Here is a 17845-nt window from a genome sequence, read left to right as displayed (position 1 = left end):
CCAGGCACTGGCTCACAAGGCCCCGCCCCCACAGCAGCCCGCCCCACCTTTCATTCAGTGATAGCTTCGAGAAACTTTCAGGTTTCCTCACTGTGAATTATGAATATGAACTATATTAAAATTACTGTAACCCAATGTGCTTCATGCACTATCTGGCATCCAAAGGATCCTCTTTCGCCCATGTTGGGGTTTTCGAAACTGGAAAGAAGACTGATTTCTGCAGGTGCTTCAGAAAAAATCTTTGCCATGAGTTAAGTCTACTGTGTGATGTTAACATATATATATATATATATATATATAATATATATCATATATATACACACATGTATTCAAAAATTATATATTCATTTTATATGTTTTTGAAAATAACACACATATTCAAACTAGCACGTGTAATAGGGAAATTTCCTAAAATTCGTACACTGAGTAAACCATATTTTTCTAATGATTTCGTTGATAGAGCAGCTTTCTAGACGCAGCCCTGTTCACATGTGACTGGTATTTACCTTCTTTCATCAAACATGTCTTTAGAATCGACTCAAGGCAAGATGCAGTAGAGAAATGTAAGAGTCAACTAGAGGAGTCATTTAACTACTAGGTGAGACTGATAGGTATACAAGCAACTTCAATAAAATGATAGGCATGGAACGTACCTGGGGAGAAGTGCTAAGATGGGCTCCAAAAGCCCCGTATTCATGAAGATGCAATCTTTATATTTAAAATACTAGTGATACAATAAAATGTTCTACTTCACCTCTCACCTTTAATTTCATAGTATTATCATCCACCCTCTCTACTCTAACTAAGCATTTCTTTCGTAAGCCCCAAGAAATAGCAAAACCACGGAAAATAATCATTTCAATCTTTGCTTTATTGTTGAAAGAAGTGTGTCGTTGATGACTTAGTTTATTATCATAGAGCCAGATTCCCAGTGAGGAAGCAGCATGAGCTGGAATTCATGCCCTTCATTTGGAAAGCTTGCAAATCATTGACATTCTTTTTTTCGCTAAATGTTTTAGAAAATTAGAATTCTCTTTATGCTGTAAAGGGATCTTAAAATGACGGGAATATATTTGTACTCTCCATGACAGTGTACATATTCCTTCTCTTAGTTTAGTACAAAAACAGTACTTAAGGAACTTCTGTGGAATAATAGCAATTCTAAGTAACAACTAGAGTTGAGATTTTTCATAAAACAAAATGTATAAACTCTTATTGTTGTTTGCTCTATTTGAGACAATCTAACTCTGTCGCCCAGGCTGGAGTGTAGTGTGGTGATCTCAGCTCACTGCATCCTCCACATTCAGTTTCAAGCCATTCTTCTGCATCAACCTCCCAGGTAGCTGGGAGTACAGGCAGACGCCGCCATGCCCGGCTAATTTTTGTGTTTTTAGTAGAGACAAGGTTTCACAATGTTGGCCAGGCTGGTCTCCAACTCCTGACCTCCAGTGATCTGTCTGCCTCTGCTCCCCAAAGTATAAACATTTTTAAACATTTAAAGTTGACCTTGCCATTTAGAAATGTAGAAATTCATCAGGGTCCTGAGTAATTATGATCTATATTTATCTGCCCACATTTTTTACCAGGTGCATCTTCTCCAGCAATTTCTTCAGCATCCTTTCCAGAAGCATTCGACAGCCAAGGAAGCAGGCTACGCCTCACCTACTCCTTCCTGGGCTAAAGATCTCAGACTTAGTTGCTTAATTTGGGAAAAATAAATTAAAAATAAATTAAAGAATTCTTCTATCATTATACACAACATGGAATAATCTGTTTAAGAAATTATTTTTGATCATCCACATTTTGATGCCAATCCCACATTTGGTAATAATGATTATATATGCAAATATTTTTAGCCGATTAAATTGGAACATATTCTTTGAAACAACTTCATGATGATTTTTGTTCTAATCAGTAAGTTTAATGGAATAATAAGGTATTTTTGATAAAGCACGTGAGTTATTCTCAATGATTACAAGATCTTATGACATTGTAATCAAAATGGATCATTAGAGCCTGGCTTGGTGGCTCATGCCTGTAATCCCAGCACTTTGGGAGGACGAGGGAGGTGGACCACCTGAGGTCAAGAATTCAAGACCAGCCTGGCCAACGTGGTGAAATCCCGTCTCTACTAAAAATACAAAAAAAAAATTAGCTCGGTGTGGTGGCGGGCACCTGTAATCCCAGCTACTTAGGAGGCTGAGGCAGGAGAATTGCTTGAACCCCGGAGGCAGAGGTTGCAGTGAGCTATGATCATGCCATTACACTCCAGCCTGGGCAACAGGATTGAAACTCTGTCTAAAAAAAAATGGATTATTAAATATTGATCTAGTATTTACTGTAAACTCAGCACTTTGGGGTATATCAGTGCTGTATTTAGTTTTATTATGCTATATTTAGTTTTATTATGCTCCTAGAGATTTTTTTGTCTCTATCATAGAATTTTCAAACATTTACTAAGGTAGAGAAAATTTTAATAGTTTAATGAACCTAATTTACCATTTAATCAGCTTACTAACAATTAATACATTGCCAATTTTGCTTCATCTACACCTCCACACACTTTCTCCATATTCCTCTTTATTGCCTTAATTGAGGTATAATATACATATCCTCAATTTTTTGGAAATTCAGACATTGTATCATTTCCTCTACAAATATTTCCATATGCATATCTAAATGCTAATGACTTAGAACACAAACAGTCCTTGACATCATATGACCTTGAGGCAAATTAGCAATAACTCTTAATGTATCAAATGAAGTATTCAGTCAGTTTTCAACGTTTTCCTATTGTCTTGTAAATTATTATCATCAGCATTATCTTATAGTTATTTTATTTATTTATTTATTTGTTTATTTTTGTGACGGAGTCTCACTCTGTTGTCCAGGCTGGAGTGCAGTGGCGCAATTTCGGCTTACTGCAATTTCCGCCTTCTGGGTTCAAGTAATTCTCTGCTTCAGCCTCCCAAATAGCTGGGATCACAGGCGCCTGCCACCACGCCTGGCTAATTTTTGTATTTTTAGTAGAGACCGGGTTTCACCATCTTGGCCAGGCTGGTCTTGAACTCCTGACCTCGTGATCCACCTTCCGCAACCTCCCAAAGTGCTGGGATTACAGGTGTGAGCCACCGTGCCCAGCCTCTTATGGTTATTTTAATTGGGATCTGAATAAGGAGTATATATTAAAATTAGATGATAAGACGTCTTAAGCTTCCTTTGATATCTTTGAGTATATCACCTACATGTGTCCCTACATCTTTTTTCACTTGCACTCCATTGAAGAAACCAGATTATTTATCCTGTGGTATTTCAGCATTCTGCATTTTTCTGATTGCATTCTGTGGTATTATTTACTGAACCTGTGATACAGTTTGGACGTCCCCTCCAAATCTCATTGATATGGTTTGGCTCTATGTCCCCACCCAGATCTCATCTTGAATTATGACCCCCATGTGTGGACGGAGGGACTTGTGGGGAGGTGATTGGATCATGGGGGCCGTTCCCCTATGCTGTTCTTGTGATAGTGAGAGAGTTCTCATGACATATGGTAGTTTAATAATTGTCTGGCATTTCCTCTTCGCTCTCTCTCTATCTCCTGCTGCCATGTAAGATGTGCCTTGCTTCTCCTTCACCCTCTGTGATGATTGTAAGTTTCCTGAGGACCCCCAGCCATGCATAACTGTCAGTCAATTAAAACTTCCTTTATAAATTACCCAGTCTCAGGTAGTTTCTTTATAACAGTGTGAAAATGTACTAATATACTCATGTTGAGATACAATCCCCAATGTTGGAGGTGGGGCCTTGCGGGAGGTGTTTGGGTCATGGGGACAGATCCCTCATAACTTGGTGCTGTCCCACTGATGGTGAGTGAGTTCTCAGGAGATCTGTTGTTTCAAAGTGTGTGGCACCTCCCTAGCTTGCTCTCTAGTCCCAGTCTCTCCATGTGAGAAGCCTGCTTCCACTTTGCCTTCTGCCATGAATGGAAACCTCCAGAGGCCTCCCCAAAAGGTGAGCAGATGCCAGCACCATGCTTCCAGTAAAGCCTGCAGACCTGTGAGCCAATTAAACCTTTTTTCTTTATAAATGACCCAGCCTCAGGTATTTCTTTACAACAACAGAAAAACAACCTAACACAGCATGTGTCTGTGCCCCCTGTATTTCTGTAAATATAGAGCTTCAGTCAGATTCAGAATTGATTTATTTGTCAAAAATAATTGAAATACCGAGCAAACATCTGCCTCAGTGAATGGCCACTATTTCTTCTACAACTACATTTATGTTCCATTTGAATTTCACTTTGTGTTATCCCTTTTTTTCTTTTTTTTTTTTGTTTGCAGTTTTATGTTTGTTGACCACTTCCCTCTTTTGATTGTTCATTTTTGTAAAATGTCACGTGAGCGTCTCACTGGGAGACAAAGAGGCAAGGCAACGACATGCTTTGTTCTCTTTATAAACTCAGTAACAAATATGCAGTGATTGGCAACCTCATAATTTGAAAGAGATGATGGGTCACTGATCATGACTGTATCTGTTATTTATGTTGTGATTTGTGGACTGAAGAGCTCACACAAAGTTTGTACTTTATGTAATTACTCACAGTTAAAATACCATGGCAACTGAATTTGGAACCATGTTGGGGAACTCACGTTATTTAATTAAATCGTAGTTATTGGAACTAGGTGGAGCAGTGATGACCTGCACCTCTTTTTTCCTGATGTTTTCTTTTATACCTGTAATAAACATTTACAATTTTCCTTATAGACTTTGAAATTGTCTATCAATTCTAAAAATATTTTAGTTCTTGTTGCTCTTCTGAATCACCCTTTATACTACATTTTACAAATGAGCTTCACTGATATATAGTACACAGGACAGTTTTTAGTTTCTATACTTAATAGCTTTTAATGGATTGCTTGACTTGGTTTTTAAATTTTAAGTAGATACATCATCTGAGAATTTAAAAGTCTGTCTTTTCCATTCAGATATTTGTTACCTTGTTGGTTTTGCTGTTGTGTGCATTGGCTAGAGACTCCAGGATAATGTTGAATAATATTAATTATAATACTGACTTTAATGGTGTATTAGTCTTGTCTCTTATTTTCTGAATTTGATGCTTTGAAATCTGGGCCTTGTTGACCCTGGAGGGACTGCCCCTCTGAGGATAGGCTAATTGCTGGATGTAATAAACAACTTGCCTGCATGCATGACTTTCCTATATAATCCAACCAACCCAGAGTTTATACCCCCTTCTTTCTCATCTCTTCATCACTCTTTATTCTTCTTTATCTCTGTTTATCTCTTTTGCAGTCTTTATTCTTCCTTATCACTCTGACATTTCTGGCCACTGTTCTGCCTCTCTAATTTCCTCAGGGCCAGATAGCAGCCTCTTGTTTCCAGAAGACAATGAAATATTTAAAATAGCCAATGCTAAGCCTGATTGCCCTGACTTGCTTGTTCTGTCCCATGGAACTGCAATAAAGATTCTTTCCCATGTTTTCCCCCATTCACGCTGCCTCCTGACTGACCTTGATGTTTCCCTGTCCTCCCCCTTGTGGTGTGCTGTGCCCACAGCTTCTAAGGAACCGTGAGTAGTAAAATAAACTACTTCCCTCATGACAGTCATTTCTGTGTTTGTGTGTCTTACCGTTACTGATTAAAACAAATTCTGGGTAGTATGAATGTAAGTGACATTTCTGTTTGTGCTTTATTGTTAAATATGTCCTTTGCTGTAGGTTTCAGACATCTTTCATCAGTATAAAAACATCTTCCTCAGATGCTAGCTTCTTATGAAGTTTTAAATTTTGTTAACAAGGAGTGGTGTTGAATTTCATCAAGAGCCTTTTTGATATTTATTGAAATAATTATTTGTTTTTTCTCCTATGAGTTTTTCCAATAAAAAATGATACTGATTGAACAATAGGTTAAAATTAAAGTTTCATCAAAGACCGCCAGAATATAATAGCTCTGAAAGTCCAAATCACCATACGTAGGTTTTCATAGCAAATATCTGAGAACCTGCTCCACAACTGTTAATTTCCCCTATTTACTTTAACAATATGAAAGGATGTAGAGTGGAGAAGACGGCAGGGAACTCTTGCCTTGCACTCTCCCCTATCTTGCCTTTGATAGTCATATGTATTGAGAGGAAAATAATGCAAAGTCTCAACCCTGGGTTTAGAGGAGGAATCCTTAGGGGTCTGCCAGGACAACTGACCAAAAAACTCCTGGAACTAACAAGCAGTTATAGCAAGGATGCAGCATACAGGGTTAATGTAGAAAAGTCAATTGCAATTGCTCTTTTAACACCAGCGATGAGCAATTGGAAGTTGAGTTAAAAATATACCATTATGTTCACATTCCTCCCTGCAAATGGAATACTTAGGTATAAATCTAACAAAATATATAAAAGATCTAGTAGGAAACCTACAAAATTTTGATTAAAGAAATCTAAGAAGAACTAAATAAATAGAGAGATAGTCCACGTTCATAGATATGAAGGCCTAGGATTTGTGAAATGTCAGTTCTCCCCAACTCGCTCTGTAGATTCCATGCAATCCCCATTGAAATCTCAACAATTTATCTCGTGGATGTTGACAAACTGAATCCAAGGTTTATATGAAGAGGCAAAAAAAAAAAAAAAAAAAAAAAGGAAACAAGAATAGCCAACACAATACTAGAAAAGAAGAAAATCAGGGGACTAACACTACCCAATTTCAAGATTTACAGGAAATCTACAGCAATCAAGACAGTGTGGTATTGGCAAGGAATAGACAAATAAATCGGTGGAACAGAATAGAAAGCCCCAAAATGGGCTTATACAAACGTTTAACAAAAGGGCAAAGGTAATAATGAAAAGATAGTCGTTTCAACAGATAGTGCTGGCACAAGTGGATATCCATATGGAAAAACAAAAACAAAGAACCTAGACACAGATCTTGCATCATTCAAAAAATTTAACTTAAAATGGATCGGAGAACTAAGTAAACTATAAAACTTCTAGTAGATAATATAGAAGAAAATCTAGATGACCTTGGGTATGGCAGTGACTTTTTAGATACAACACCACCAATGACATCATCCATGAAATAAATAATTGATAAGCTAGACTTCATTCAAATTAAAAACCCTTGTGAAGTGCAAAATCAAGAGAATGAACAGACAAGCCACAGATGGGGAAAAACATTTGCAAAAGCCATATCTGATAAAATACTGTTATCCAAAATACACAAACCATTAAAACTCAACAGTAAGAAAATGAACAGTCCAATTAACAAATTGACAAAAGGTCTGAATGACACCCCACCAAAAAAGATACAGGTGGCTAATAAGCATATGAAAAAATGCTCAACATCATATGTCATTATGGAATAGCAAGTTAAAAATGATGCCACTACATACCTATTAGAATGGCTAAAATTGAAAACACTGGCAATACCAAATGCTGACAAGGATGTGGAACAATAAGAACACTCATTTATTGTTGGAGGGAGAGCAAAATGGAGCAGCCACTTAAGAAGACAGTTTGGCAGTTTCTTGCAAAATTAAACACACTTTTGCCATATGATCCTGCAATTGCACTCCTGTTTGCCTGAGTTGAAAACTGATATTTACACAAATGTCTGCACACACATTTCTAGCTGCTTTATCCATAACAGCCATTTGATGGCAACCAAGATATTCTGCAATAGGTGAATGAATAAATGAACTGTGGTTCACTCAGACAGTGGAATATTATTCAGTGATAAGAAGAAATGGGCTGGGTACAGTGGCTCATGCCTATAATCTCAGCACTTTGGGAGGCCAGAACAGGTGGATTGCTTGCAATCCTTGGGGTTCAGGATCAGCCTGGGCAACATGATGAAACCCCATCTCTACTAAAAACACATAAATTAGCTTGGCATGGTGGTGCACCTGTAATGCCATCTACTGGAGAGGATGAGGCCAGAGAATCACTTGAATCCAAGAGGTGAAGGTTGTCGTGAGGTGAGATTGTGCCACTGTATTCCAGGCCTGGGCAACAGATCGAGACTCTGTCTCAAAAAAAAAAAAAAGAAAAAAAGGAAAGAAACAAACAAGCAAAAAAGAAATGAGCTATCAAGCTGTGAAAAGATAAAGATATGGAGTACTATGCTTTGAATATGGATTGGCCCTTCCAAAATTCATGTTTAGTCTTGATTCCCAATGTGGCTGTGCTGGGAGGTGGTTTAAGAGGTGATTAGATCATTAAAATGGATTAATCTCTTTCAGGGTTAGTTCTCATGGGAATGGATTAGTTACCATGAGAGTGGGCTGTCATAATCAAGGTTGCCTCTCCTGGTTGGTCCCTCTTTTGCATGCACCCACTTCTCATTCTGCTTATCTGCCATGTTATGATGCAGTCAGTGGGCTTTCCCCAGACACTAGCACCATGCTCTTTGGACTTCCCAGCCTCCAGAACCATGATCCAAAATAATTCTCTTTTCTTTATGAATATCCAATCTCATGTATTCTGTTATAGTAATAGAAAATAGACTAAAACATGGAGGAACCATAAATGCATATTACTAAGGAAAATAAATCAATTTGAAATGGCTACATACTGTATGATTCCAACTATATGATATTTTGCAAAAGGTATAATTATGGAGACAATGAAAAAGATCAGTGGTTGCCAGGGTTTAAAGGGGAGGGAGAGATTAACAGACAGAACACAGGATTTTTAGGACAGTGAAACTAGTCTATATGATTCTATAATGGTGGATACATGTCATTGTACATTTCTGAAAACCCACAGATTGTGCAACCTCAAGAGTAAACCCTAAGTAAACTATGGACTTTGAATGCTAATGATGTGTCAATGTAGGTTCATCAATTGTTACAGTGCTATTTTTGTAGAATTGTGGTAGTGGAGGAGACTGTGCATGTATGAGGCAAGTGGCAAATGAGAACTCCCTGTGCATTTTGCTCAGTTTTGCTGTGAATCTAATACTGGTCTAAAAAATAAAGTCTATTTCAAAAAACAAAAACCAAAAATGGATGGCTTTAACATAGATTAGATTATGCTGAAGAAAGAATTGGTGAATGGGAATTAAGATCTGACGAATATATCCCGAATAGATAAAGAAATAGAAAATACACACAATTTAGAGATAAAGAAGCTAGTGTTAGACGATTTAACACATTTAATTAGAGTTTCAGAAGAAGCAAAAAAGGAGAAGCAATGTTTGAAAACAAAATAAATTACAATTTTCTGGAATAGTGAAAGGCAGATATTTGTAGATTCAGAAACCTCAATGAATTATCAGACAACTTAATAAAATAAATTCAGAGTTAGACCCACTATATGCACCAAAGACAAAGAAAGGGTCTTAAAATCATGCAGAGGGGAAACAAAGAGATGACCTAATGGAAATAATAATTTGACAGGTGACTTCTCAACAGCAACAGTGAAAGGGAGAAGACAGTGGGGACAATCCCCTCAAAAAACGAAGAGTTTTTACCATCAATTGAAATTTTACATCCACTGAAACCATCTTTGAAGAATGAGGGTGAAATAAAGATATTCTAGGAAAAAAATACTCAGCTATACCTCAAATACTAGACAATATGTGTGTGTGTCTGTGTGTGTGTTTGTGTGTGTGTGTGCAAAATCAAAGTGGTCCAAAGTCCATGTATTTTCTAGTTTAAAGTTGTTTAACTTGAGACTTTGAGTATGGATATTATCATTATAGGTAGCTATTAAAAGAATACATACAGTATATAAGTTTTCAACAAGAAGCCTCAAAAAGAGAATAAGAGGAAAATCCTAATCACATGAAGTAGACAAGAAAGGAAGCAAAAACCTCAGAAGAATCCAGGGTAATAGTAAGTACAAAATAAGATGTTAAAAACAAATTATATAATCACATTCAGAGTAAAAATAATAGGCTGGGCGTTTTGGCTCATGTCTGTAATTCCAGCGCTTTGGGAGGTTAAGACAAAAGAATTGCTTGAGGCCAGGAGTTAGAGACCAGCCTAAGCAACATAGTGAGACCCCCATATCTACTAAAAAAAAAAAAAAATTAGCTGGGCATGGTGGTATGAGCCTGTAGTCCTAGCTACTTGGAAGGCTGAGGCAAGAGGGTGGCTTGAGCCCAGAAGGTTGAGGCTGCAGTGAGCCATGATTGCACCACTGCCCTCCAGCCTGGGTGACAGAATGAGACCCTGTCTCTAAAAATAAAAAGAAAAAAAAAAGAAAATTAAAAAATTTAAAAAGAATAAACTTGCAGTTAAAAGATAATAATTACTAACTAGATATAAACACAACAAAATCTGCTTATATGTCATTTACAAGTGGCAAATGTAGAACATAAAGGCATGAAGAGTTTGAAAGTGCATGAATAGATTCGTCAGGCAAATACCTGAAAAAAGACAGTACAGCTGCATGAGTACAAGACAAAAAGCAGAAAACATTGCATGGTGATGGAAGGTTCAATTCACCAGGAAGTCACATACGTAATTTTTGTTTACACTTAATAATAAACAGTGTCGGAATATATAAAGCACAATTTGCCAGAACAATGAAAAGATACTGACAAATTTGCCCTCAGAAGATTTTAAAACATTCTTCTTAGTAATTGATGGATGCGACAGACCAGATAACAGGCTGCAGGCAGAAGATTTGTGCAACATGCTTCACAAGCTTGTTCTAAAGAACATGTACATTGTACCCAAGCACACATAAACCATTTGTAAAAATGGATCACACATCAAGCCGTAAGTCTTAAACACACTTCGAAGCCTCAATTATCATGGAATTGGGTCATTTCAGTATCACACCAGCCAAGATTCCCATGATCAAACAAAATACGAGGCTTAAATGTTCATTCTCCTCCTTGAGGACCTACTGTAAAATCTTAGTTCACATTCTATCATGAACTAAAGTTAAATCATGTTTTCTGTAAACTCTACCAAATGCTGCGGTTTGTATTGCAGTTGGCCTATTGCAATGCCCCATTAGAAGCATTATACAAGAAATTACTGAGTTTTTATAAGCTGTGATACAGGATTACTGTCCTATATTATTGCTTATATATTATTATTCATAACATATATTATTATCCACGTACTCCTTCTCTAGTTCCCAATTTCACTCCGGTTTTTCCACCCCCTGCACCACATACAAATATCTCACTAAACTTTTCATAAAGAAACAAATTTTGCTGCATTTTCAGGATCTAAATAATCCTACTCAGGTATACGTAATACTTGTACAGACCTTTCAGCCAGACACCAAAGATTGCATTACACTTGAGTGAAAATCACCGAATATTATCCTCATGAAAACTCTCGTTTCATGGACTTGGCTGGCTCTATTTGTCAGCATTTTCTTAACGTAAGTGACTCCATTTTGATTCTGACAATTTTCACCTCTCTTTGCTGACATCTTTCCTGTATTGTCCCAGAGATCTGCATAATGACCATGATTTAGTTGGGTATCAGAAAAGCAACATTTTTACCGCATCTAATGTCAAAGGAACATAATAAAATGAGAACTGGGGAGAGTTACTGTTCATGGGACTAAATTGAACGTAAAGCAAATTTACCTTCTATCCTATTTCAAGCATATGCTCCAGAAAAAATTAAGAGCACCCTGCCAGTTTTAATTACTAAATATTTTGGTTTTAAAACTATTCTTTTTTTTTTTTTTTCATTTTAAAGGTTCATTTAGACTGCAGGGGTGTCCAATCTTGTGGCTTCCCTGGGCCACACTGGAAGAATTGTCTTGGGCTACATATAAAATGCACTAACATTAGCGATGATAGGTGATGAACAACAACACAAAAAAATGGAGAAAAATCTCATAATGTTTTTGAGACAGTGTCTCGCTCCATCTCCCAGGACAGAGTGCAGTAGCATGATCTCAGCTCACTGCAGTGTCTGCCTCCTGGATTCAAGGGACTCTCCCATCTCAGCCTCTGGAGTTGCTGGGATTACATGCGTGCGCCACCACACCCGGCTAATTTTTGTATTTTTAGTACAGACAAGGTTTTGCCATGTTGGCCAAGCTGACCTCAAACTCCTGACTTCAAGTCATCCATCTGAGTCCACCTCCCAAAAATGCTAGGATTATAGGTGTGAGCCACCACACCCTGCCAAGAGCTATAATATTTTAATTTGTATTGGGCAGCATTCAAAGGGGTCCTGGGCCACCTGCAGCCCATGAGTTGACACAGCATGATTTAGAGCTTACTTTTCTCCAAATATTAAAACATAGCATTAATTATCTTCCTTTATTTAAAAAAATGCATTATGATTTTCCACTCATTTTAAGATTTTGAGTTTTACAGTTTTTAAAAAAAACCCCACAAAAATACAAAAACAAAAACAGAGTGATGTAAATAAAACTAAGAAAATGTAAAAGGCCTATCAGAAGCCAATTTGAAAGAGAAGAGATATAGGTACCAAGAACCTAGGATAAATTGGGCATTAAACTTATCTCTGAGGGAAAACATTTCAGGTTGAAGAATATATATATGATTGCCTTTTCCTGCCCCTACATTTTTATTTACAGGATACTAACAGCATTGTAATAACAGAGAATTCAAAAACTATCTAAATAACTATTTTTTTCAATTACTGTTATTCAAGCATTATAAAAGCAAAACCAAAACAGCCAGTGTCCAGGACTCCAATCAATCAAGCCACGGAATCTCAGAGAAAGGAAACAGGCTCTGCTTGTCATGTTTTCTCGTTTTCCTCTCTCGATTTTCCTGCAAATTCTAAAGGTTATAGAGATAGATACGAAAATCTATCTGAGGTCACCAAGACTTAAGAAGGCATGGGATGTTGAAAGCTATTTTTAATTATAGTGTTGATCTCAAGATAGATTGACCCAATAATCTTTCTAGAAATACCGTCTTCCGGAAAAACGTTTAACTTTTATTCATTTGATGCTTCTGAACATAATAAAATAAATGAACCTAAAACAGCACTTTAGGCAGCTTGGAAGGGAAGATACATTCCATTTAGGCTAAAATACATGGGAACGATATGTACATTTGGGCAGATATTCTGAACTCTACTGGGTTAATGGTTATGCCTGTACTTGAGCACAACAGTGAGAAGTTTCCCATCACATTTTATCTGAAATGAACAAGATGTCAGGGCAATCTGCTAGCAAAACCTGCGCTCGGGGTCAGCGATGCTTCTCCCTCTGGCACACTCATCACGCCCGTCCCTAGGACACGTTGCCTCTCTTCTTTTGCAAAGCTTTCATGAGGTCTGACATGAAATCTTGCTCCCCGCCTCCTGCCCCGCCGGGGTGCCCTGGGTTCTCTTGCCTCTTGGGGGGCACAGGAGGCCTCTTGGCCACCGCGGGGGGCGGCCTGGCGCAGTCGGGGACGGGGGCGGGCGCGGGCGGCGGCGGCGGCGGCGGGGGCAGCTCTGAGCCCGCGGTTCCTGCGTACGACGGCGGGGGCGGAGGTACGAAGTCTGGGGGCGGCTCCATGAAGTCCGGGGGCGGCGGCGGGAGCTCAGGGTCATCGAGGGGCGGCGGCGGTGGCGGCGGCGGCAGGAAGTCGTCGGGTGGGGCGGGCAAGCCCCCGCTGCCTGTGCCCTTGGCCTTGGGGGGCGTGGCGGGACTGCCGCTGGTGTCGGAGGACCTCCGCACCGGAGGGGGCGGGGGCAGGCTGGACTTGGGGGCGTGCGGGGCCCGGGGCACTGCCGGGTCGTGGTGGTTCCCGAGGGCTGGCTTCTTATCCTGCAACCGAGTGACAGTAGCATTCATTTTTTTTTTAATTTTTGAAATTTTAAATTTATTGTTATTAATTAATGGAGACGGGGTCTCACTCTGTCGCCCAGGCTGAGTGCAGTGGCGCGATCTGGACTTACTGCAGCCTCGACCTCCCGAGCTCAAGCAATCCTCCTGCCTCGACCTCCCGAGTAGCATTCCTTATTCTCAAGACAGCCCCAGTGGACAAAACAGCCCTAGTGGACAGGACCATGCCATAGATATGTGAGTCTCTGTCCGCCCCCTGGGGAGCCTCTGTCCCTCAGTCACTGAGACTCCTGGTTGGTCATGAGCTCATCTTTGTTCTGGAATAAGGCAATTATTCTAAATGGTCTTTAAAATTAAAAATAATCATTTTTCTAATTTTTTAATATTTTGGCTGGGCATGGTGGCTCATGCCTATAATCTCAGCACTTGGGGAGCCCAGGCAGGTGGATCACGTAAGTCCAGGAGTTCAAGACCAACCTGAACAATATGGTGAAACCTTTTCTCCTTTAAAAATACAAAAATTAGCCTGGCATGGTGGCACACGCCCGTAGTCCCAGCTACTGGGGTGGCTAAGGCATAAGAATTGTTTTAACTTGGAAGGTGGAGGATGCAATGAGCTGAGATCATGCCATTGCACTCCAGCCTGGGCAACACAACGAGACTATGTCTCTCTCTCTATATATATTTTTAGAGATGGAGTCTCGCTGTGTTGCCCAGGTTAGTCTCAAACTCCTAGCCTCAAGTGATCCTCCTGCCTCAGCCTCCTAAGTAGCTGGAATTACGGCCACCCCACCTGGCCCAAATGGACTTTAACAGTATTTCCTGTTGTCACGGTGGAATAGCAAAAAAAAAAAAATGAATGTAACTTACTTCATTTTTGTTTAAAGTGGCCTTTACCCATTCCTGCACATAGGATAATTTTAGAGCACTGATATAAATATGCAAACCCAGCAATCATGTAGTTTTAAAAACTAACTCTGGGATTAAAGAAGTAAACAACTAACTATGTTTTGTTAAAGATTTATATGACCATTGTAACCTGACCAAGGACAGAGTAGTTCCCAACCTCTTTGGACCCTTGTTGGCACCCAGATGTCTGCAGTCTCTGGTCATCTTTTGATCTCAACTCTCTCCCCAACTCTCTCCTCTTCCCCATATCCCACACCCATTAAAATCCTCCAGTTAGCCTGAAAAATTTAAGATTGCACTTTAGAACACTAGTCCACCATCTTCATGGTGTTACTGGCTTTCCAAATAAACCACCTTTTCCTCCCATCATCCCTAATCTCTTGAGTCTGGCTTTTAAGTGGTGAGCAGCCAAACCTGGGTTCAGTTACCCTGTGGCACTCATCTACCAAGTCTCCTATAAATGGAAGATCTGGCTATGTTCAATGAGGTGTTTAGATCGTATTTAGATCATATGAGTATCACTTCCTTGGAACTTGCCTTATCCAGGAGTTGCTGTGTGTCTCTAAAGGGGCTTTCGTGGTGTATCTCTTGTGGGGTTGGCTCAGTCTATAAACCACCCTCAGCTCATTCATTCCTTCAAAATGGAAGCCAAATGACTTCACTCCTTGGTTCTCAAGCCAAGCCACCAGAGTCCTCGTCATATAGGAAGGGATACATTTTTTCTTGGTCTGAGTTGAGCTGGTTGTGAAGCTCGTGTCAGGAGTAAGCATCTGTAAAATTATCTTGCTCCTATTCCACACAACACACAGTAGAAACACACAGCAACTCCTGGGGGTTGAGGACTTCCCAAAACCTTCACACAGTCTCCTGGCTTAAATGTCCTACTTTGATTAGGATGAAGGAGATGGAAGGGGAAGAGTGAATGGAAATAGTTCTCTCTTGGCTACAGGTAAGCTTTGTGCAAACGTAGGCACAAAGGATATGTTGCCTGGCAAAGACCTTTCTGCCTGATTTTGGGGACAATGTCTCCTTGTGTTGGTGAGCTGAGAACACAGGTCCATTTTGCCAGGACTGTGGGCTTCTAGGGAGGAGCCGATTACAAGCTTGGCTCCAGCTGGCCTCACAGCTTCAGGGAAGGCAGTGTGGTGGGCCAGGAATCAGGACAGGACATCTGGTCTCTAATAAGTTTACTTTTTCTTTATTTTATTTCTATTTATTTATTTATTTATTTATTTATTTATTTTGAGACAGAGTCTCGTTCTGTCACCAAGGCTGGAGTACAGTGGCAGGATCTCCCCTCACTGCAACCTCCACCTCCCGAGCTCAAGCAATCCTCATGTCTCAGCCTCCGGATTAGCTGGAATTACAAGCGTGTGCCAACACCCCCAGCTAATTTTTGTACTTTTTGTAGAGACAGGGTTTCTACATATTGGCCACTCTGGTCTCCAACTCCTGGACTCAGGTGATCCACCTGCCTCGGCCTCCCAAAGTGTTGGAATTACAGGCGTGAGCCACGACGTCTGGACAGTTTAGCATTTCTCAACTGCATGAAACTTGGCTGGTTCACTGGATATAAAATTAGCCCCATAGTCCTCATTATGACTCGTGTCTCAGGTTGTGATGAGATCAAATGAGATAAATATGTGAGTTCTGAAAAGTAAAATCACCAGCATGTGCTATTGGTAGAAACCAGCACGCCAAATTTGGCCTAAGTCTAATAGATGCATAGCGCTTCCTCTGCCAATACTGGAATAGATAATAATAATTTATATAATGAAACGTCCCCAGGCAGCTGGATTGAATCCCTCTGTTTTAGTGATAATTATCATTTCAATTTACAGTTTATCAGGGTTCCAGTTCATTTCATTCTCTGCTTAGTGGCCTCTTACCATTGAAGATTAAATTTGGAATTTTTTTCTAATAAAGTGCCTTCTGATTTAGTTTCTATTTTATTTAGTTTATTTACTTCACATGATAAGCTCTTTAACTGGTGATGTATTTTTTCTTTTTATTTAAATTTCTGAACAGGCAGCTTGGGAATTGGTGTTCACATGTAGTTAAGTGATTTCTATTCTGAGATTCTTTTATTTCTTTCAGCATTTTTAAATGCTGTCCTTCAATTGGCATTACAGAAATAATGAAAATAATAGTAGCTGAAAGCACATCGCATGAGGAGATTGTCAGGCTTGAGAAGATAATGAGAACATTAAAGAAATACAACTTTTAAAGGTCTGCAGTGGTTGTCAAAATTATAAGAAGTTCGATAAATACCAATATTTAGTTGTTTTCACCACTGGCTGATGGACAAAATGAAGGGGTGAAAGAAGTGAAAAATTGTTGAAGTGAAGCACCCTGCCTGTCCTAGCTGGGTGATATGCTATTGTCACAGTTATTTAAGGTTGTTTTGAATCACACAAGAGAAATATTCAACAGAATATATACAGTCAGCTGAGAAGTTTTGAACTAAATTAGTAACTAAATAATAATTATTAGTTATGATTTTAAGATAGATTTAAGGGAATCTTCACTGATCTATTCGGTTGAAAAAATTTTATGGAGAATTATACCAATTTGGCTATTATTTTACAATGTATTTTCTCCTCCATCACCTGGGGATGTATGTAGGAAGGATATTAATGGGGAAAACGGAAAATATACATTTTTAGTGTAACCCTTTTTTATCTTTTTTCTTTTTTTTAAGACAGGGTCTTTATCTGTCACCCAGGCTGGAGTGCAGTGGTGCAACCAGAGCTCACTGCAGCCTTGAACTCCTGGGCTCAAGGGATCCTCCTGCCTCAGCATCCCAGGTAGTTGGGACTACAGGTGCTCACCACTGTGCCCAGCCCTATTTATAATGTAACTCTTTTAGCAGTCTTCTAATCTGATTTTGGGGGCCAGTTAGCACTTCATATAGAGCTTCAGACTACTAGTTGCCCTATTTTATTCAAAAAAGGCAAGTAAAATCCCATGGGTTTAAAACTTGGATGTGCTACTATCAGAGAGGGCTAAAATCACTTGACTAAACCAAGAAAACCACTTTGGTCAAAGTAAACATAGCTAATTAACTCCAGAGTTTAAAGGAAATGCTTACATTTTTCCTAAGCAGTGTGATGATAGCTGGTTTTAACTTTTGATTCTAGCATATGTAACTTTAAGATTACAAATATCAAGCAATCAACTAAATTAAATTGTAGT

At 39.1% G+C, this 17845-nt stretch overlaps 1 protein-coding gene and 1 long non-coding RNA gene across 5 annotated transcripts in view; one reads left to right on the top strand and one right to left on the bottom strand.

The window, feature by feature from the left end:
* Positions 1–109: 109 nt before the first annotated feature.
* Positions 110–1755, top strand: LOC107976948 (uncharacterized). Its single transcript, XR_001721282.3, has 3 exons — positions 110–223; positions 461–598; positions 1587–1755. It is a non-coding gene; the product is annotated as an uncharacterized LOC107976948 (long non-coding RNA).
* Positions 1756–12882: 11127 nt separating this feature from the next.
* Positions 12883–17845, bottom strand: part of APBB1IP (amyloid beta precursor protein binding family B member 1 interacting protein) — a 126776-nt gene continuing 121813 nt past the window's right edge. For all 4 annotated transcript variants that reach the window (XM_507705.8, XM_063781515.1, XM_016962808.4 and 1 more), the window contains one exon: positions 12883–13723. In XM_507705.8, the coding sequence (XP_507705.6) occupies positions 13202–13723 (522 nt within the window). In that variant the 3' untranslated portion in view covers positions 12883–13201. The remainder of the gene's footprint in view (positions 13724–17845) is intronic.

The sequence above is a fragment of the Pan troglodytes genome, chromosome 8 (assembly GCF_028858775.2).
Source record: "Pan troglodytes isolate AG18354 chromosome 8, NHGRI_mPanTro3-v2.0_pri, whole genome shotgun sequence".
Lineage (NCBI taxonomy): Eukaryota > Metazoa > Chordata > Mammalia > Primates > Hominidae > Pan > Pan troglodytes.
The sequence above is the reverse complement of the archived record's forward strand: the minus strand, read 5'-3'. Positions and strand labels throughout refer to the sequence as shown.